The sequence below is a fragment of the Vombatus ursinus genome, unplaced genomic scaffold (assembly GCF_900497805.2).
Source record: "Vombatus ursinus unplaced genomic scaffold, bare-nosed wombat genome assembly UNPS02003882.1, whole genome shotgun sequence".
NCBI lineage: Eukaryota > Metazoa > Chordata > Mammalia > Diprotodontia > Vombatidae > Vombatus > Vombatus ursinus.
The window spans coordinates 40,952-60,918 of NW_020943660.1; the positions used below are offsets into that span (position 1 = coordinate 40,952).

Consider the following 19,967-nt stretch of genomic DNA (forward strand, 5'->3'; position numbering starts at 1 on the left):
GAGGAGAGCCTCGAGTATCTACTTTGTAAGGATTAGTACAGAGGGGAGGGAAAGATACCCCCCCCTGCCAAAAACAGGACTTAAAATGACTATCATTGGTTTGTACTTGACTTTTATTTTGCAATCCTGAGATAATCAATTTTACATCTGACAAACGAACAAAGACAAAAGCAGCACTGAAAGTTTCATAAAAGCATGTTTCTTCAGTTTTGGCACAGCTATATAAGAGTTCTTCTGGGGGGGGGGCATTACTACATTCTATAGGAGGGAAAAATAGAATTCGACAGGTTACGTAACATTTGAAGATCCAGGAGAATTCTTGGTTTGGATAGAAATGATTATCATTCTCCACTGGTAAAGCTGTTCCAACAAGAGTCCTCTGCCACGAAACAGAAAGAGTGGGCAGTTCGACAAAGTGTCTTGTGAAATGGCTCCTCTCTGGCTTTTTGGCCTTGCTGTTCGATCATCGTTCCAGGAAACACCTTGGAATCCTCTGATGCCTCTGTTTGGCAAATAACTAGGGGTGCCAAGTGAGCTTGGAGATTATGCTTCATTTAAAACATCCATAATTAGTTTAAAAGCTTCATCTATTTTAAAACACTACATGATTTATTGGGGAGACAACAAATCAAGTTTAAAATAATTTTTTTACAAAATAAACTGAAAGGATGAGAACACAAGTAACACTTGAGACATTATTGCTTTAAGTTGCTGTTTATATTAAGTTTCCAAGCAGAACTGATTTTAGTTGAAGATATTTGGGAATTCCAAGTCCCATGCTGGAGCATAACAGTGCAACATTCTCAATATCTGCAGTACTTTGTATATATACTAAATGAAGTCGTTTAAATATTTCTTGTCTCAAGCAGAAGCAAATGCTAACCTGAAGCTACAACACATCCCCAGTGTGGCAAAAACAGATCAAGAGTTTGTCATCTCAGACAACACTTACAGTCTGCATAAGTGGGGGGGAGAGAGAAATACTGTGTGTTTGAAATCGAAGGGTGTTTCTGTCAGCAAACCAAGTCGAATAAGAAGGGAAAGGATAGTACAGACACATAAGAATATGTGAAGTACAATCTGCAGGGGGAACTCCCAAACCACAAGTGTTTGTCTAACAGGTAGAAAGCCACAGACATAGAGAACCTCAGAGCTGCCCTAAGCCAAGCTGTGGCACTCATCTTGTGTGGTTCAACTAATAAACCAAAGATGGATCTAAAGGGATCACTTCTGAAACATCCACAATGGTGGCATTCAGAACGTCCAGTCAGTAGTCATCCAGAACACTAATGCATGAAATGAGCCTCAATTCCCCTGTGAGGTAGGTCCGGATTTGTTATCCTACAAGGACATGAGGTACAAAGGAATTAAGTCACTTGTTGAAGAGAACTCAGCAGAGCCCTGAATTCAGCCAGGAATGACTTGCATTTGAATTTCTAAACCACTTGACTTTCCATGTCTCCATAGCATCCATCCTATTCCCATAGATCTGTAGGGTGTGGCTCTTTGAAAAAAGTGAGCCAGATGCCAAGATGTGAAATTCTTACCCTATAAAATGTCAAAATGGGGCTTCCCTCCCACCCCCATCTGCCCCTGTCATCATAGTTGGGATTCTTGCCTGGATAGCAGTTAGCAGCTGTGCATTCAGATTCCACAGACTCAAGGAGCCAGAGTCCCTCAGGGCCTTAGCCCCTCCCTGGTGATGAAGAGGTATTAGTGCTTACCACTAGGGAGGGGCTCAGGTTGAGGCAGATGGAGGGGGTAAGGGGATGGAGAGGAACTTCAGCTTCCTTGGGTCTTTGGGATCTAAATATGCAGCAGCCACTGAACACTAAGTTGATCACCAAATATCTATCTGGTCAATGGCTACTAAGTGTGAGGCATTGAGAATTGAAGCTATGTGTGGCAGAATTAGGGAGGACCCAGGTGGTGGTGGTGGTGGTTCTTAGGCGTTCTTCCTCTAGGGTAAGAATTCAGTATGAGGTGTTCCACTCCTGAATTTCCCACGATCTGGGGGACTGGAACCAACAAAACAGAAAACGTGTGCTCAGAGTCAGGACGCACAAAACTAGAGAGGGAAACATAAAAAACTCCCTTCTCTTTCATCTGCAGAACACAGATCCCAACCAGGCGCTCCCTTCTCTGTGGAGATGAAGCCTTCCAAGCCAGCCGAGCTGGGCATAGTCCTTGATAAAGGCCAAAAGGCACCTGCCTGCATGGCCATCAGAGGCTTTCCCTCAGGCCTCACATCTGAAACTTAAATGAATTAAAAAATAGCCCCACAGGTCAAAGTGCTCCAATTAACCAGCTGGGAGTTAAGTTCTGCCTCCCTGACCTGGCCCAGGCAGGTTAATACAGTACAGTCTCAAAACAACAAGCTTGTATGATTTTAAGCTCAAGTAGTGAGGGACTACTTTTTTTAAAGTGGCTTTTTTTTTTACTTGTAAACAAAATAAAAGTGTTAAGAATTGGAGAAAAATAAAAACTATTTTCGTAAATCTACAAATGTTACAGCCTTTTTCATTAGGGCAAAAAAAAATACCCCTCAAACCTTAAAAAAAAAAGTATTTCAAACACAACTCAGTAGAAATAGCAAATATTGCTGATCACAACTAACAACAGTGGGAGTTATTGCTTGAAGTCGGGCAATGTATCTACAAGTGACTTGTCAGTGGTCACTCATACAAGGCTCAATTTCCCAGGGCTTCTCTTTATTCCAAAAGGAGGTACAATGCCACTTTCCCATGCTCAAGAATTAGCCTGAACACTGGTTTATGGGGCAACATGGAAATGAAACTTCCTCGGGGGAGTGGAGGGCAAATATTAGTGAACTGCCAATATTTTCTGACACTGACATTCACCATATGACTGAATTTTCCCCTCAAAAAAACCTCCCAAAGAACAGACCTTAAACAAGAAAAGAATAATCTAGTCAGATGGTTTATAGCTATTTGAAGAGGGTGACTTTTTTTTAGCCTATTTGTATATAGTCCTATCGACCAATTTGTTTTGCTTCTCCCCCGCCCCCAACTTCAGCCTAATAGCTTTACTCAAGACAGACAAGGCACTTTTCCAACAACACCTTTACACAACAGAGGTCCACCAACCTCTGCTAGTGGACTCTTATGGTTGTAATCCTAATCTATCACAGGGAAGGGAGGATGGGAGACGTGAGGCATGAAGCACCCCTGACCCCCTGACCAGGAGAACTATAACCGAGGAATGAATGAACACTTGCCTGTATTGGCTAGCAAAACCATATAAACAGTTTCCCTTCTACCAAAACCGAAACATAATCAGTTGGACCAAACTGTCCACCCAGGACTGGGGGAGGGAGGGGTGGGCAAGGACATCCATCCATCCTACCCTCTCTGTCCTTGAAGATATAAGTCTCATTGAGTAGAGAAGCACACACAGTGTACTGTCTCAAAGTGGGGAAGGGGGTGTCCAAGGGAGAAAGGAGAGAGAGAGAGTTGGGGGGAAAAAAAGAAATGTGATAGGAAGGCAAGAAGAGAAGGCAGGAAAGATGAGCTTGGGGAAGGACAAATATCCTGCGGCCTCTTGGGCAAAAAGATCTCCAGGCTGTGGGTAAGGAAACATTACTTTGAACTTTCTCCTGGCACTGTTTTGTGAAAAGGGCAGCTAGCTGCATGAGCAGGCAATTCCTTTGGAATTCCCTCAGTCTGGCCCTACCTTTCACAAAATGTGACAAACCCAAAGGACAGATCCTGGTGGAATCAATGAAAACCGAGTTCTAACTCTGTCTGGGGAAGCAATGAGCAACCACAGCACTCCAGTGTCATCATCTATCAATAAACCATTGTGACAATGTCATTGAAAAGAAAACAAAATCCTCCAAATGCTCGACTACACCTAACTTTTTGTCTGACTCCTCCAAAGAAAAACCATTTGAAAACACAAGCAAACCCAAAAATGAGAGAAATCTCAAGAAAGAAAACTGGGTAGGTAGTGTCTGGATAACTTAAGAAAATGAGATGAGCCCATGAGTCAATTCTAATGTAATGAACGGCAGCATGAGAATTACTTTTATAAAGCTATCAAAGTCCTTTTTCACAATTAACTCTCTGTGCTAGCACAAGACTCTGCACCCCACACTCACTCCTCCCTTGCCACAGGCTTCCCTCACCCTGGATAACTTCTGCTCCTGGTTATCTACACTTACGTGTTTCATGTTTCATGGAAACAATTCCAAACTTGCTGTCATTCTTCTGACAAAACCAAGGTGGGGCGGGTGGGTGATGTGGGTTATAAAAATGACAGCCAAAGGGACTGACCAAATTTCAGTTCCTCAAAGAAAATGAGACTTGTGAGGTTAACACTCCACAGCTATTATTATATTAATGAGAACCAGAAATTTCACACTAGGCTGGAAACCAATTTTTGGTATTCAAATGTCACAGTCTAAAAAGGCGTCATTTGGATGATGCTGGTTGGAAACGAAACCACAGTTTTCCCTAACCTCCACAGGGAAACAAAACGTGTTAGATGAATTTTCAGAGGTGTCCACTTTACTACCTTGGCAAATGAACCTCTCATTTTGCAGTAGGCAAACATGTAATTATTAGCAGGCACACATAAGTATATTTTTATTTTGCTTTTTTGAGGGGGAAAGGGAAGAGAATAGAGCTGAAAGTAAAGGCAGGAGGGAGTCTGAACAAAATATCTGTAACATGACAGTTGGATGAAACAATCTTGGCCTTTTATGGTCTCTAACAGAAATTGTGCCTAAAGGGCTCCTGATGGCCACTATCATGAACACCATGGACCAAACAATGCTGCTCAATTCTAGATGCTCATTCCTTATCACTGTGCATCTCCCTATGTAACCTTATTAATTTGATCTGGGCCTCCTAATATTTCATTTTTAAACTTTAGAGGAGTTAGGGAACGGGGTTCCTTCCTCTCACACTTAACCAGGGCCCAACTGGGTACCCTGACATGGAGAATGCAGAAGCTACAAAGAGCTCTAGCTAAATACATGCGTTGAATTACTGCTAGTATCCAAATGTTTCAAATAATTTTCAAATTTCTCGTTTGGGGCAGTTTGAAAAAAATGCCCTTAAACACAGATTTGGGACCCTCAATCGGTTCTGAATCAACTACTGTCTAATCTTAAACTGTAGCTTCTCCATTTCAGGCTAAGCAGAGCACCCAAAGTCCAGACAGCAGTGGTCAGTGGCTCACAATGATGCCTTCCCAACTCCCCCAGACACTGTTATGAGGCACCAAATGTATAGGGGAGGACCTAGGGTTTTGTCTTCTTTTTTCCTGACAGGGGAAAGGTAAAGAGAGAGGCAGGGACATGGCTGATGTCATTAAGGGCAGAGAAATTTGTGTGGGGAAAAAAAAGCAAGGTAGAAGGGGGCCGCAAAATGTCCTGGATGGCACAGGGAAGTGTGTATTCTCTGTGTGTGTGTGTGTGTGTGTGTGTGTGTGTGTAAACAAGTAGTCCAACTTTTCCAAACTAAGGTTTTTGTTTCAGGAACAGTGCAGAACATCAGTACGGTTATGCATTTTAAGTCTACTGGTTACAACAGACAACTTAGATTAACACCTGAACAATGCCAAGACAATTTGTTACGGCTTGGCCATAAGCTGGCATATACAGGTCTATACAATCAAGAGGATGCTTCCAAATGTCATTCATAGTTTCCAAATCTACGCAGACTCATTGGCAATGCAGTAAAAGTAGTTTTACATTCTGGAAACCATGGCATATCACAGTTTAGATTAAGCAAGGAGGCAATATTTACAAGTCCTAAGTTAGGGCTTAAGGAGCCAACTCACTAACATAGGTGATGATTTTGCAAAGTGCTATCGATTGCATGCCCTTTGCAAGCAGGGTACAGTAAAATGAGCTCTGGTTTCCAAAAGCTTATCTGTAAGGGTTTACAGGAACACAGTGCTTTGAAAGAATGTCCTAGACAAATGAAACATATTGAGAAAGAGACAAGGGCTATACAAATGAAAAGGCAGCATGCTCAGGATAAGCTCTGTTTGTTTGAAATCAGCACTGATGTTAGATCCTTAGTGGAAACTATTGTTCACGTTAAAAACTCTGAGTGGAAAACACAAACCTCATTTAACAGGGGAAAAAAATGTGCAAATTGCTTTCTTCTTAAACCAACAAAAATAACTGAGTAAGGAGACTATTCTAGCTAGCATTATAACATTCTGAACACAACAAAATAGACCATCTCCTTTCCAAAATCATCTAACAAGGCACTAAGGGTAGAAAATGACAGGTAATGTGAAAGTGATTGGATTATGATGCTTTAGTCGGGTCGGAATATGGGATACTTTGGTAGGAATTCTATTAGGATTACCTGCAAAACAACCAAAAAAGAACACAGTGAGAAAATTATTCCATTTAAACATTGACATCTATCCTCACTTGCTGTGGGAGCATACTTTGGACTCAGTAATAAACACAAGGCAAGCCCAAGTCTATTCAAAACAGTCTCTCACAAATAAGTTTGTCTCTAAAGAGTAAAATGATCGTCCCTTTAGGTTACATATGATACAATGGCAAGGCACATAGCTAAATCGTTCCCCCCACCTCTCCAGACCACAGTTTTCTCACCTGTAAAATGAGGGGGCTGGCTGAACTAGTCAGTTTCTCGGGCCCCTCACAAATCAAACCCTCTGTAATACTGTCAATACTAAAAGTCTTAATTGTCTAAGTAGATGTTTGTTTATATTCATCAAAACAACATCTTTAACATTATCGCTGCTCTTTTGGGGGGGCAGGCACTACAGAGGGGTTCAGTATCGACAGGAGAAAAACATGCTTTTTACAGGGAAGACTGGTTGGATGAATCTGAGTCGTTTCTTAAATGAAGACTCAAATGGACCGATCCCAAATCTGAACAGGAGATATGATATTCGACAAGGCAAGATACTCCACTGGGGAGCTGTTTATATCACAGCTGTGATCCTAGGTCTCATCCAACAGTGAATTTTGAATTTGTGATTGTGGGTGTTTTTTGGCTCAAAAGGGCTCGAAAGAGAGATTACAGAATTCTTAAGAGCTTGAAAGGAACTTCAGAGACCATTTAGCACAGGGATTTTTAACCTGAAGTGAGTAAACTTTTATTTTAATATTCCAAAAACTGTACTCTAATAGAATTGGTTTGCTTTGTGATCCCATGTATTTTATTTTTTGCATATAAAACCTGAATTCTGAGAAGGGGTCCACAGGCTTCCCAAGGGGACCATAGCAGAAAAAAGGTGTAAAATCCCTTCTAGTCCAACATCCGAATTCTACAGCAGAGGGAACTGGTGGGGCCCAGAGAAGTAAAACGTCCAAGGTGACAATAGCTAGCAACTGCAGAAAGGGCACCCAAACTCAGGGACTTCAGACTTTGGGGCTAGTGGTCCTTTTTTCTCCACCACACCTTTTCATAATTCAACTTGAAAGTCCTCATAAAAATAGATTTTTATTAAAACATCCACTGAAGGAAAGCAATTTGCTGTTCTGGACATAGGAAACATAATACTCCACATGTAGTTAAATGGCTCTTCTGTCTCTATGTAACTGACACTAGGGTTTCTCAGGTTGACCATATGTGGGGATCAGTGGTTTATGAATTAAGAACACTTAAGCCCATCTTCAAGTCAAAAACACAATTCACAATCTGTTTTCCTCTGCTTTCATCAAAGCTAGGTAGCCAGAAGAAGCCAGGGCCCCTTCCACAAAGACTCCAAGTCTGCCTGGTATTTTTCATGCATGTTTTCACAAGATGCCATTCCCAAATTCTGCATCATGCAGCAGCAGCTGTTGCCGTCACATCAACTTTGTTGCTATGGCCTGTGAATGTTTCACGAGTGGATTATTAAACTGGTACAACATTGTTTGTACCAGCAGAGACTTTTCTAAGGTATAACAACTGGTTGTAGATTTCAGGATAATTATGTTATTACCCATAACTCTAAAAAGAAGACTGATGTTTACAGTAAGCATACCAAAGTAAAAAGAAATGGGGGGAGTCAACAATAATATCTGCTGAATTATACATTTTAGAATGGATACCCTCAAAGTAATGAGAAAAAACCTATTTTTATACATACTTACACATTCCACCATGTTACTACTTTCACATTTCCTTTTACTCAACTTCCAGTGCAGACCAAGCTAGGCAAAGAAAATCCGTTAAAGGTGATGTCAGTTTCCTTCTGCAGAGATTTGGTCAGGTAACTTCTCTGCTCAAAACTCCTCAGGGGCTCCCTAGTCCTTCCTAAGGAAAGAGAAAACTCCTCTGCCCAGCTCACAGGGTCCTCCATAATCTGGCATTCTACCTGGCCATCCTTAACTCATTCTACTCCCCTCCTTACGCTCTCCATCCCTACTGCAATGAGTTACTGGCCCCACCCTCTCCTGACTCTACAGCTGTGCTCTTGTCCCCTGTGGTCCCACCACCCAAATAAACCACTGGCTTCCTCCCCGTCCATTCCAACACCACTCGAATGGCCTCCCTTCTAGTCAATCGAGAAACGTTTGTTAAGCATTTGCCACATTCCAGGCCCTGGGCTAAACACTGAGGTTAAGAAAGGCAAAAAGCCACAGGCCCTTGGCATCAAAGAGCTCAGAGTCCAGTGGAGGAGGCCATACACAAACAGCCATGTACATAACAAGATAAATACAGTGTGCTTAGAGGGAAGGCACTAGTAGTGGGGAGGAGTGGAAAAGGCTGACTGTAAAGGTGGGACTGGAGAGGCAGAAGTGAGGAGGAGACCGTTCCAGTGTGGGGGGCAGCCAGAACAAACACACAAAGGGAAGAGACGAAACGTCGTGTTTGAGGAATGGCAAGGCCAGTGTAGCTGGACTACACAGTGCACAGAGGAGAGGAAAGGATAAGAAAACTGGAAAGGTAGCAAGGGGCCAGGTTGTGAAGCGCTTTGAGTATCAAATGGAGGTAAGAGGAAGCCACTGGAATCTGGGGGGGGGGAGAAGGGTTCACATGATCAAACCTATGCTTTAGGTTTGATCACTTTGGCAACTAAGTGAACTGGAATGGAGAGAAACCTGAGGCAGGGAACCCAATTATGGGGTTACTGAAACAGTCCAGGTGAGTTCGATAACATTCTAATGGGGGAAACAACAGGAGTAGAGAGCTTACATGGTGAGACCTATATTTTAGGAAAGCTGAGGGAAAGATGGAATGGAATGGGAAGAAATCTGAGGCAGGAAGATCAAATAGAGGCTATTGCAATTGTCTAGGCACAAGGTGATACAAGCATGCACCGATGTGATAGCTGTGTGAGTGGAGAGAATGGGACATATGGAAGAAAAATTGTGACTGTAGAAACAAGACTGAAAACAGACTGGCTATGTGGGGCAGCACTTGGAGACTCAAGACCAGAGATTATGAAAGAGAACAGGGCTGGACAGAAAAGTGGACAGACTTGGAAAGACTTGTAGGGTCTGATGCTGAGTGAAGTGAGCAGAACCAGGAGAACATTGTACACAGTAACAGCCATGTTGTGAGATGACTAATATTGATAGACTTGGCCCTTCTCAGCAATGCAAGGATCTAAAACATCTTCAAAGGCCTCATGATGGAAAATGCTATCCACATCCAAAGAAAGAACTATGGAGTTTGAATGCAGATTGAAGCATACTGTTTGCTATTTTTTTTTCTTCTGTTGTGTTTTGTTTCCTCTTTCTGGTGGTTCCTCCTATTGGTTCTAACTTTTTACTTACAACATCACTAATATGAAAATATGTTTAATAGGAATGTATATGTATAACCTATATCAGAGGCTTGGGAAGGGTGGTGGGGAGGAAGGGGGAGAAAAATTTTAAACTCAAAAGCATATGGAAGTGATTGTTGATAAATCAAAATAAATTAATTAAAAAAAAGAAAAAATAAGAAAAAAAAAGAAACGTGGACAGAGAGCTGGGCCTGGAGTCAGGAAGACCTGAGTTCAAATACAGCCTTAGACACTAGCTCTGTGTCACCTTTTTTGTGGCATGGATCTTGTCTGGCAAAATCTATGGACTTCTCTTCAGAATAATGTATTCAAATGCATAAAGTAAAATACAGGATTTTACAAAGGAAACCAATTGTAATGAAATACTGTTATCACAATATTTTAAAAAAAACCATGTAGTGGACACAGTCAGCATAGATTTGGGATTTTCTTCAGCTCTATTAGCAGCATGTAGGTAGAAATGAAGGAGGCAGATGGTGAGAGTAATCCAATATTGGGGTTTGGAAAGGTGTGATCAGCAACAGGACAAGGGAGAAAGAGATTCAAGTGTGGAGGATATTGTAAAGTGGAACTGAATTTACCAAGAGGTCAAGATAGGAAAAAGAGAAGAGTGTAGACGGTGCAGGCTGAGGGAAGGAGTGGCAAGAGGTCATGGTGAGGCTGAAGAACAGAGTTAGAGGTTAAAAGGCTGAAAGAAAGGTGGAATGACAAGAGATTATAATCAAAGAAGGGAATTTCAGAGTTTATGAACATGGAAGTGGAATATTTGAGGGTGATGGCAACACCATCCCTGAGTATAGATGAGGCGGCTGGGAGGTAACGATTTTGCAAAATACAGGGCAACACCAGTGCAGTTAAGTTGCAAGTCCTTTACAAACAGGTTTGAGTAAAAATATATCTAATTACCAAAAGCTTATTTGAATGGAACCAGTAAGGGTTTACAGGAAAGTGATGCTTTGGCTAAAAATCCCATTCAACATTTCTTACCTTGTGGTATAATCTGTTATTTTCCCATTCCAACAACTTCTGAATTGATCTTCTTGTCTACAGGAGGAGGGAGAGAGAGGAAAAAAGAGCCAATAGCTTTTTAGAATATAGTTTACATACATTTTAATCTACCTAGGAAACCGTATTATTTAATGTTTTCTATCTATAAGAACCCATTACCTCCCATTACCCATCATCCCTTCCCCCTCCCATACTTTCTAAGTCAGGAAAATGATAACTCTAACACAGGCTAAAATAGTTGGTGCTATTGGAAAGATCAGATTTCCATGAAAGAGCTCTGTGCTACCTTCTCAAAAAGAAATGCATCCAAATGAGTCAATCATGAACTCAAATGCACTCACTTAGTTCTTGAGACAATCAAAAACTTAACCAAGTGTTTCAAGCTTGACAAACAAATCTTTAAAAAAAAGAACCAATCCAAGATGATTATCTATGTATCTTTGAACATGGCTACATCTCTAATGGGTACATAACATGCCAAGCTAACCAGTTTTCCTCTAGAAGGGATTCCTACCTGAGAAGGAGCACAATGCCAAGGCTATGATGCCTAAGGATATCCGTGGAAAGGAGTGGGCGAAATACAGCCACCGGGAAACTAACAGTGAGAGGGAAAGACATGAACGATGGAAAGAATGGTCTGTGGCGGATGAGGGAATTCACTGAATTTCCATTTAGGAAAATGGAGAGATTTGGCGAGAGTGCTAGAATTTAAAAAAAAAAAAAGGATCACAGAAACTCCTAATTGGGAGGGACCTCGGGGGCCATCGAGTCCAACAAAGAAAAAACTTGACAAAGAATCCCCTCTGCACTAAATCCACCTCCAAAGCCCCTGACATCATTCCCTCCTCTCTCCTTCTTTAGCTCAGTATGGCAAAGAGGAGAACTTGCCTGTTCAATCATTCTCTCATATTCTCATTCTCTCTCTCTCTCTCTCTCTCTCTCGCCACTGCCTATAGACATGCTCAGGTCCCCCCAACCTGAAAAAGCCTTCACTTGGCCCTATCATCCCCTCAAGTTGACCTCTCCTCCAGAACAAACTCCACACTTCCTCTTCCTCTCCTTCTACTCACTTCTAAACCCTCGACAGTCTGGCTTCTGGCTTCAGCATCCAAGGTTACCAAGGACATCTTCATTACTAAACCTGATGGTCTTTTCTTAGTCTTGTGCCTTCATGACTTCTCTGCAGCACTTAACATTAGAGGCCACTCTTTCCACCAGGCCACTCCCTTTGCTCTTGGAGGTTTTCAACAGTGCTCTCTCTCTTCAGTCTCCTCCTTTCTGGTCATTCCTTCTTGGTCAGTCTCCTTTGCTGGAACGCCATCCTCCTCCTGCCCACTGTAGACGTCCCCCAAGGCTCTCTTCTGGGGCCTCTTCTTCTATACCCTTTCTCTTGGTGATTTCCTAGGGTCCCTGTGGGCTCAATAATCATGCCTATGGTGGATGATTCCCAGATCTATATAGTTAGTCCCAGTCTCTGTCCTGAACTGCAGACTCCTATTACCAACTATCAGATAGCTACAAGTAGATGTCCCGTAGACATCCCAAACTTGACACATGTACAGACTTCCCTACTTCTGTCGAGGGCACCACCATCCTTTCAGTTACCCAGGTTTGCAACCTAAGAACCGTCTCTGCCTCTTCATCCCATCTCACGACCTCAACCCTAGCCAATCAGTTGTCATCTTAGTAATTCGACCTTCAGCACATCGTTCACACCCACCCATACCACAAGCACCCCAGTTCAGGCCTTCCTTACTTCTCATCTGGACTGCTGTACTAGCTTCTTCCTTGGTCTCCCTCTATTGACACTCTCCCCTCTCTGATCTCTCTTCCACCCAGCTCCCAAAGTGCTATTTCTAAAGCAGACGTGTGCCTCTGTCACTCCCCCAGTAAAGAAGCTCTGGAAACTCCTCATTGTCTCTAGCATAAACTACAAACTGTTTTCTGGGGCCCTTCAAACCTTTCTCAGTTTGACTGCCAACAACTTTTCATAATTTCACATCACTTCCACTCCAGCAGTACTGAGCCCCAGCCCTGCTAACCTGCCTGCTCCTTCCTCTACTGGCTCTGGTGGGCCACAGTGTCATGCCTCTTTGCCTGCCCCTCTCACAAGCCCCAGCTTTCTAGCTCAGCCATAGCATCGCTTCCTCCAGGAGGCCTTTCTTGAGCTCCCCAGTTGTGAGCCATCTGCCCGCCAACATAACTTGGTACTGATGTGGCATCTATTTTAAACTGACTTATATACTCTTTATCTCTAACTGAATGTAAATTTCTTGAGGACAGGGGCTCTCTCAATTTCATCCCTGTACCCCCAGTGCTTGGCACAAAGCAGATACTTAATAAATATTGGTTGGATGAATATGTTAACAAACCCTGAAATCTTGAAAGAAGTAATAGCTCCCATTTCCCAATTTACTTACAAAATCACAGATGAGCAAAGAGAGGTTTCAGGAAGTGAAGTGACTTATACTCCATATCACCATCCTCTATATGCCCAAGGTTTCTGATGACAGGTGTGAGCTGGCTCTGACAACCAAAACATCCCCCCAAAACAGAGTATGTGGGGCCTAACCCTCCAAAACCCTTTGTCTGAGGCTCCATCCTGACTCCAAGTACCCTGGCTCACTTCTGCTCTGTCAGAGGAGTGCCAGTGCCAGCCAGGCACTGGGCTGGGGGTGGAGGTGGTGTGGCCTGCTCCTGATTATCTCTTCCAGTCTAAACCAGTGAGGGAACACCAACAGACAAAGGCAGGTCTGTGCCAGCTGTGTATGGGTAGGGGAATCTCCCAGAGGCAATCTAGCTGGAGTCAACTCATGTGGGATTCAGAGTTACTGGTGGCATGGGACAAAGAGCCCCGTAAGGAAGAATGCCTGGCTTTGGATGGCAACCTTGACACTTAGCAAGTCAGTGACCTGTCTGAGGGGCATCTAGGTGGTGCAGTGGACACAGCGCTGAACCTGGAGTCAGGAAGTCTCATCTTCCTGAGTTCAAATCTGACTGCAGACACTTCCTAGCTGTGTGACCCTGTGACCCTGGGCAAGTCACTCGACCCTGTTTGCCTCAGTTTCTTCAACTGTCAAACGAGCTGGAGAAGGAAATGGCAGACCAAAGTCTTTGCCAAGAAAACCCCAAATGGGGTCATAAAGAGTCAGATACAACTAAATCAAATGAATGACAACACCCCAGGGAAGGTTATGTGGAAGGTTGTCTGGCTCTTGTTATACTATATAAACACAGCAACAGTTCTAAGCCCAGCAAAGGGACAGACAATTTATTCCTTCAGTCACTTGATGGCTATTTATTATGTGCAGGGAACTATGCTCAAAGCTGGGGGATATCGAGATTAATAATGAAGAGGTATTTCATGGAGCTAACCCAGGGAGGGGGAGACTGGATGAGAAAGGCTGGCGAAGGAAACTAGGATGACAAGAGTCTCTGGGTTTGTTTTTGGTCTGGACCTGTGCTTCATCCAGGCAGGGAACTTTGGGTGTGGAAATTCCCTCCACCAGTACAAATGAGTAACTCTCTTATAAGCCAGGCAACTGCCTAGAGCATGGAGAATGAAGGGACCTGTCACCTAAGACGTTTGTGGCAGAGGGAGGAAATGGCCTCACTGGCCATTGTCCCCCCTCCCCCTGCCCCAGTCTGACCTTCTTTCTCTCCTTCACTTGTGATGCTCCAGCCAGCATTTCCAAGCACTCCCTCCCTCTCTCCTTACCTCAGGCTCACTGAGTCCCTGTCTTTCTTTAAGGTGTTGCTTAAGGACCATCTTCTATATGAAGTCATTCCTGAGCCTTCCAACTCTTCACAGTCTTCCCTCCCAAACCGCCTTGGATTCAAATGCTCTGTGTGTGCACAGGTGCATATGTGTGGAGATACACATTAACTTTATATCTTCGTTGTATATATACTTATATTATTTAAGTATCTATATATATGTGTGTATATACACACACACACACACACACGCTCCTTGTGAGAGAACAAATTGTTTCCTTCTTTGTCCCTGTATTCTTGGCAGCCAGCACACAGTAGGTGCTTATTAAGTACTTGATGACTGATGGAGTAGAGATTCCATGACTGCAGCCCTTTATTCACTAGGTCAGGTCGCCTCTCATCAGTACAAAAGGTACTGGCACTAAGTTTCTAGTCTTTGACTATCTCTGCCCAAAAGGATGAAATGTACTCTGTAAGGCATGACTGCAGGGCCACACCATGTTACGACTGTCTACTTAACTCCAAGCAGAACCACTTGTCTCTCATTTTAAAGACTGAAATGGAAAGTGGGGGCTCTGAGGTTATCCACGCACTAAAAAGTTATGACCTTTTGTTTCTGTATAGCTGATGCTAGGGGGGTTTTTCCCTTTCTTTTTGGAATTCAAACATGCAAACAGAACCAGAGCTAGACTAGCCTGTCTATACTTTAACAGTCAATTTCCTCCATCTGCATGTGTACACACACACACACATCCATTCTCTCTGTCAGTCTCTCTCTCTATCTCTCTCTTTCTCTCCTTCTATCCCTCCCTCCCTCTCTAAAACTTAGTCATGATAAATGAAGACAAGTTAAGAATAGGTGACGTGACTAGGTCTAGAAACAGATCTACAATCACAATTGTTCTTTTGAGTAATCTAAAATGTCTGAATTCAGGCAATAATCACAGGCTAATTGACTCAGAGCTGGAAGGACCCTTACAGACCATGCAGTCCAAACCCCTCACTGTGCAGATAAGGAAACTAAGAGGACAAGGGAATTGGCAAACGTCAGCCAGGCAGTCTGTGGAGGAGCCAGAATTCTCGGCAAAATCCTCAGACTTCCAATCTCGTGCCCTTTCCAAGGCATCATGCTGCCTCAGATTGTAGATTTATGAAAAGGCCCAGCCCAGGCTTGCTGCCAGTCGAGAAAGCTAGCAACAGACTTTCAGCAGGAGCCACATATTAAAGGGGAGTCGCGTCCTTAATAAAATCTTAGTTACTCAATACAAGAAATTCATTTATGCATGTTAATGAACAAAAGCAATAGCATATATGATCCTAAGAGCCTTTCTATTTGAAATCACTAAGTACTTAAGTTCATGTATTAGGACATTTATGCTGCAGGTTAAGAGAGAAGGCCCAAGTATGTTTAACTTGGACTACCATTGGTAGAAAGTAGGGAGCAATGGGCAAAGTTTTAGAAAGCCCCAGGGAGTCAGTGTGTTTATCCTTCTGCCACAGCCTAGGAATTGTGATTCCTGCCCAAAGAGCAGCTGGATCTCAGGGACAATGGAATATTCTTTTAAGAAACTAAAGAGCTTCAAAGTGAAAACCAAGAAAAAGGCTCTGAAGTGTCCGAAGGCTGGAGCGTAAAAGAATATGACATAGAGAAGGAGGGAAAGAGGTCTACAGAACACCAGGAGACTGGCAAAAGAGCCCCCGCTTTTCCCCAAGGGAGTCTGGGTGGAAGTGGCTACTTGTCCTTCAAGGAGAGATGCTGTGGAGCTCAGCTGAAAGCTCTCCCACAAAGGGCCAGGGGAGAAAGAACTAAGCAATGGTGGTCGGTGATTCTCTGCTTATCTGATGAGAGAGAGATTTCTCTTCCTGGGGTGTGCATCCAGAACAGAAGCGAGTCTCCAAAGTTTGTTAAAACAGATGACTACTACTACCCATTCCTGGCAATTAGACGGGGAGGTATATACAAGGAGGTGTGGCACAGCTGGCCTCGAAGTCAGGAAGGCCTGGGTTCAAGTCCCTCTTGTGACACACACTAGCTAAGTAACCCCTCAGGGCATTAGGTGCCACTGTGAGATTCTAAGTGGCAGAGAAAGTGCCAAGCTGCATTGGTAGAGAAAGCTTCCTATACCAATGACATTCCTTGCCCTCTGGAAGACAGGCTCAGAGCAGGGCTAGGACCAAGAAAAGGCTCCATTCTTATGTGGACACTTTTCTCTGTCAAGAACGATTTTTGGATTGGAGAGGACAAGAAAACAATGGCGAGTCAAGAGATGAAGGCCAAGCTACGTAAGAAAAGAATAAGTGAACATGTCTCTTGTCAGCAGGCCATACCCTGGGAGTAAGTCTCAGAGCACTGAAAGAACCAAACAACATGACTGCTAAGTCACTCTTCTTGTGGTTGCTGTCTAGTCGTTTCAGTCAGGCCCAACTCTCCATGACCCCATTTGGGGTTTTCTTGGAAGGGATAATGGAGTGGCTTTCCATTTCTTTCTACAGCTCATTTCACAGATGAGGAAACTGAGGCAAAAAAGATGAAGTGACTGCCCAGGATCATACAGCTAGGAATGTCTGAGGCCGGATTTGAACTCATGAAGAGGTCTTCCTGACTCCAGGCCCCACACTTTATCCACTGAGCCACCTAGCTGCCCTAAGCCATTCTCACAGATCTAGAAACCATCATGGAGAACAGCAGAGGGATCACAGACCTGGGAAAGGGTACATATTTCCCAATTTTTAGAAAACAGAATAGACTGAATTCAGCAAACCAAAGTAGGTAAATTTGACTTCACTTTCTAGCTGTCTGCCATCTGTGTGATCATGGCCAAGTCATTTCCCCTCTGGGCCTGATTTTTTTCATCTGGAAAAGGGGATGGGGGCAGCTAGGTGGCGCAGTGGATAGAGCACCAGCCCTGGAGTCAGGAGGACCTGAGTTCAAATCTGGCCTCAAACACTTGACACTTAATGAGCTGTGTGACCCTAGGCATGTCACTTAACCCTGATTGCCTCACCAAAAATAAAAAAAAAAAGGGGTGGGGATGAGAATGGTTGATCTCTAAGGACTCTTCCAGGTCTAAACCCCTTTGATTGCACCTAGGATTAAAAACTCTTTAACTGAGCATTTCAAACCCTCTACCATCTGACTCCAACATACCGTGAGTAACTTACTTCCTATTATTTCCCTTCCACACTCTGACATTATAGTTAAACTAGCCCAGGGGTGGGGAACCTGAGGCTACGTGTGGCCACATGTGGCCTCAAGGCCACAGGCTCCCCACCCCTGAACTAAGCCTATCTCCCCAGGCCACATTCCATTCCTTCACCTTGGGCCCACACTTTGGCCACGTCTGGAGTACACTCACTCCTTGCTTCCACCTCAGGGCTCAGCTGGGGTGCCACCTCCTAGGGGAGGCCTTCCCCAACGGCCCCCAGCTGTTAGTGTTCTCTTCCTCTTGGCATTATTTTGTATTTATGTTTCTGTGCACATCTGACATCCCCTAGTAGACTGGAATCTCCCTGAAGGCAGAGGCTAGTTCATTTGTCTTTGGATCCCCAGTGCCCAGTACAGAATAGAAACTTGATAAATGTTTGTTCACTTGTTTTGAATAACTGCAGAGACTGATAACTCACAGAAGCCCTACTGAGTCTCAGACTGGTGGGAGAGTGCTTTAGGGAAACCACAGCTGTGTCCAAGGAATGACTGTACTGCTTATTCCCTTTGGGTTTAAAAAATGAGGGGCAAGAGGGCCCCAAAGGTAGACACATACCTCTGCTGTAACAAGTTGTACTCACTCTTTTGTTAAGACAAACCACAGGCCACAGGCTGCACCCCAGGGTGCAGCAGCAACACAGGCATCCACACAGCAGCCACTTAATGCTGACCGGAAGGTTCTTCTGTAAGCATCCGTTCACACGGCCAATACTGGTCTTGAATTCTTCTGGGGCCACCTGCAAGAGAAGCAAAGCTCTTGAGTGATTTGCACTGGAAGGCTCAGCACGATTATTTTAATCACATGCAAAACAAATGTGTCTAGTGTCCTCTTCCATCTCCCATATAATTACAAACAAGATGCTTAGAGGATGTTAAAAAGTAAAAGGATCTAAGGCCATTTCCACAGAAGTTAGTCAACTCTTCCAATAATGGAGGAATGAAAAGCAAGCCAGCAGAAGAAAAGTAACCATTAGTGATATTTATAGTAAACAATAATATTAAATAACCCCCTTCAGATCCCAGGAAATGGGCACATATGCCTGTTTTCTTACCATTTGTCCACACAAATAAGAATCTTTTTTTGCAGCATTCATTGATTCTAATTCAATATGCCAGACACTGCCAAAGGAACAGGAGTAATAACTGAAAAAAAAATCAAGCTTTTGGTGGTCTCTCAAAATTCAGGGGGAGAGGCAGTCTGACAGAAAGGAAAGAAAACTGAACCTGAGATTAAGACTGGGCTCAAAGCTTCACTCTATTACTGAACAGGGAATGCTGAGGCCCAACCACAGGGCCAGAGGGTTACATATTCCAAGCTGGAAAAGACCTCAAATGTGAAGTCCAGCAACCTCTTCATTTTGCAGAGGTGGAAACTGAGGCATGTTACCTCTTTTCAAACTGAAAGGTGAACGTGTTTAAAGGCCAGAACACAGACATCACTGATAAATATTAAACTACAGGCAAAATTTTCTGTGGGAACCTAACAAAGCTTACAGTACCCTATAAACAGCTGTCAATTTTCTCATCTCTAAAATGTAGATTACAGTTACCTGCCTACCTCTTAGGGTTGTTTTGATAATCAAATGAGATTAATTCAGAAGAATACAGTGCCTTGTAAAATGTGTTACATAGATTCTGGCTAGAATTATTATTAGTGTTGTTCATAAGCTGTCTCAAAAACAAGGTGCTCCTAGGAAACATTTTCTCCCCCCAGAAAACCTTTGACATGCCAAGCAAACAGTGCCGAGCATTTGCCGAGGATTAAATTCATGCATGTTTTGTTAATATGTAACATGAGAAGCTGCTGCTTTGGGTCTGGATAGGAGCAGAGTGGTAAAGGATACTGAATCCAGAACTCGGGGAACCAGGTTTGAAGGCTGGCCAAATGAACCTGTTACCTGCCCTCTGTGGGCCTCAGTTTCCTCTCCTGTAAAATGAGTGGGTTAGACTAGATCTAAGAGCTACAGCTTATGAACCACAAAATGGTTTCAAATTCCTGGGCCTCAAATTTCTCTAATCATTCTTTCTCCTCTTCCCTTCTTGCAAATAACCTCTGGGGTCTCACCACTGAAAATAACAGAAGCAATTCAAAAGTGGTAGGTACTACAGGTTTCATTAGATTTGCATGGAAAATGTAACCTCACATTTATGCAAGTTAGTGGTATGCTGAAAGCCATGCACCTCAAAGTGAAATCTTTATTCCGGACTTGAGAACCAATTCCCTTTCAGGGTCAACTTGTCCGTCTTTGTGAGTTTGGGGCCCAAAAAATCCCATGCCAAGCTGTGAAATGAACAAGTGGTG

At 43.4% G+C, this 19,967-nt stretch overlaps 1 protein-coding gene across 2 annotated transcripts in view; it reads right to left on the reverse strand.

Moving 5' to 3' along the window:
- Positions 1 to 2,549: 2,549 nt before the first annotated feature.
- Positions 2,550 to 19,967, reverse strand: part of CHIC1 (cysteine rich hydrophobic domain 1) — a 45,027-nt gene continuing 27,609 nt past the window's right edge. The window contains exons 3-6 of one of the 2 annotated variants that reach the window (XM_027875847.1): positions 18,247 to 18,402; positions 10,723 to 10,779; positions 8,096 to 8,155; positions 2,550 to 6,347 (exon numbers count right to left, since the gene is read on the reverse strand). In XM_027875847.1, coding sequence (XP_027731648.1) covers positions 6,297 to 6,347; positions 8,096 to 8,155; positions 10,723 to 10,779; positions 18,247 to 18,402 — 324 coding nt within the window. In that variant the 3' untranslated portion in view covers positions 2,550 to 6,296. The remainder of the gene's footprint in view (positions 6,348 to 8,095; positions 8,156 to 10,722; positions 10,780 to 18,246; positions 18,403 to 19,967) is intronic. The other variant, XM_027875857.1, reaches the window with a different exon arrangement.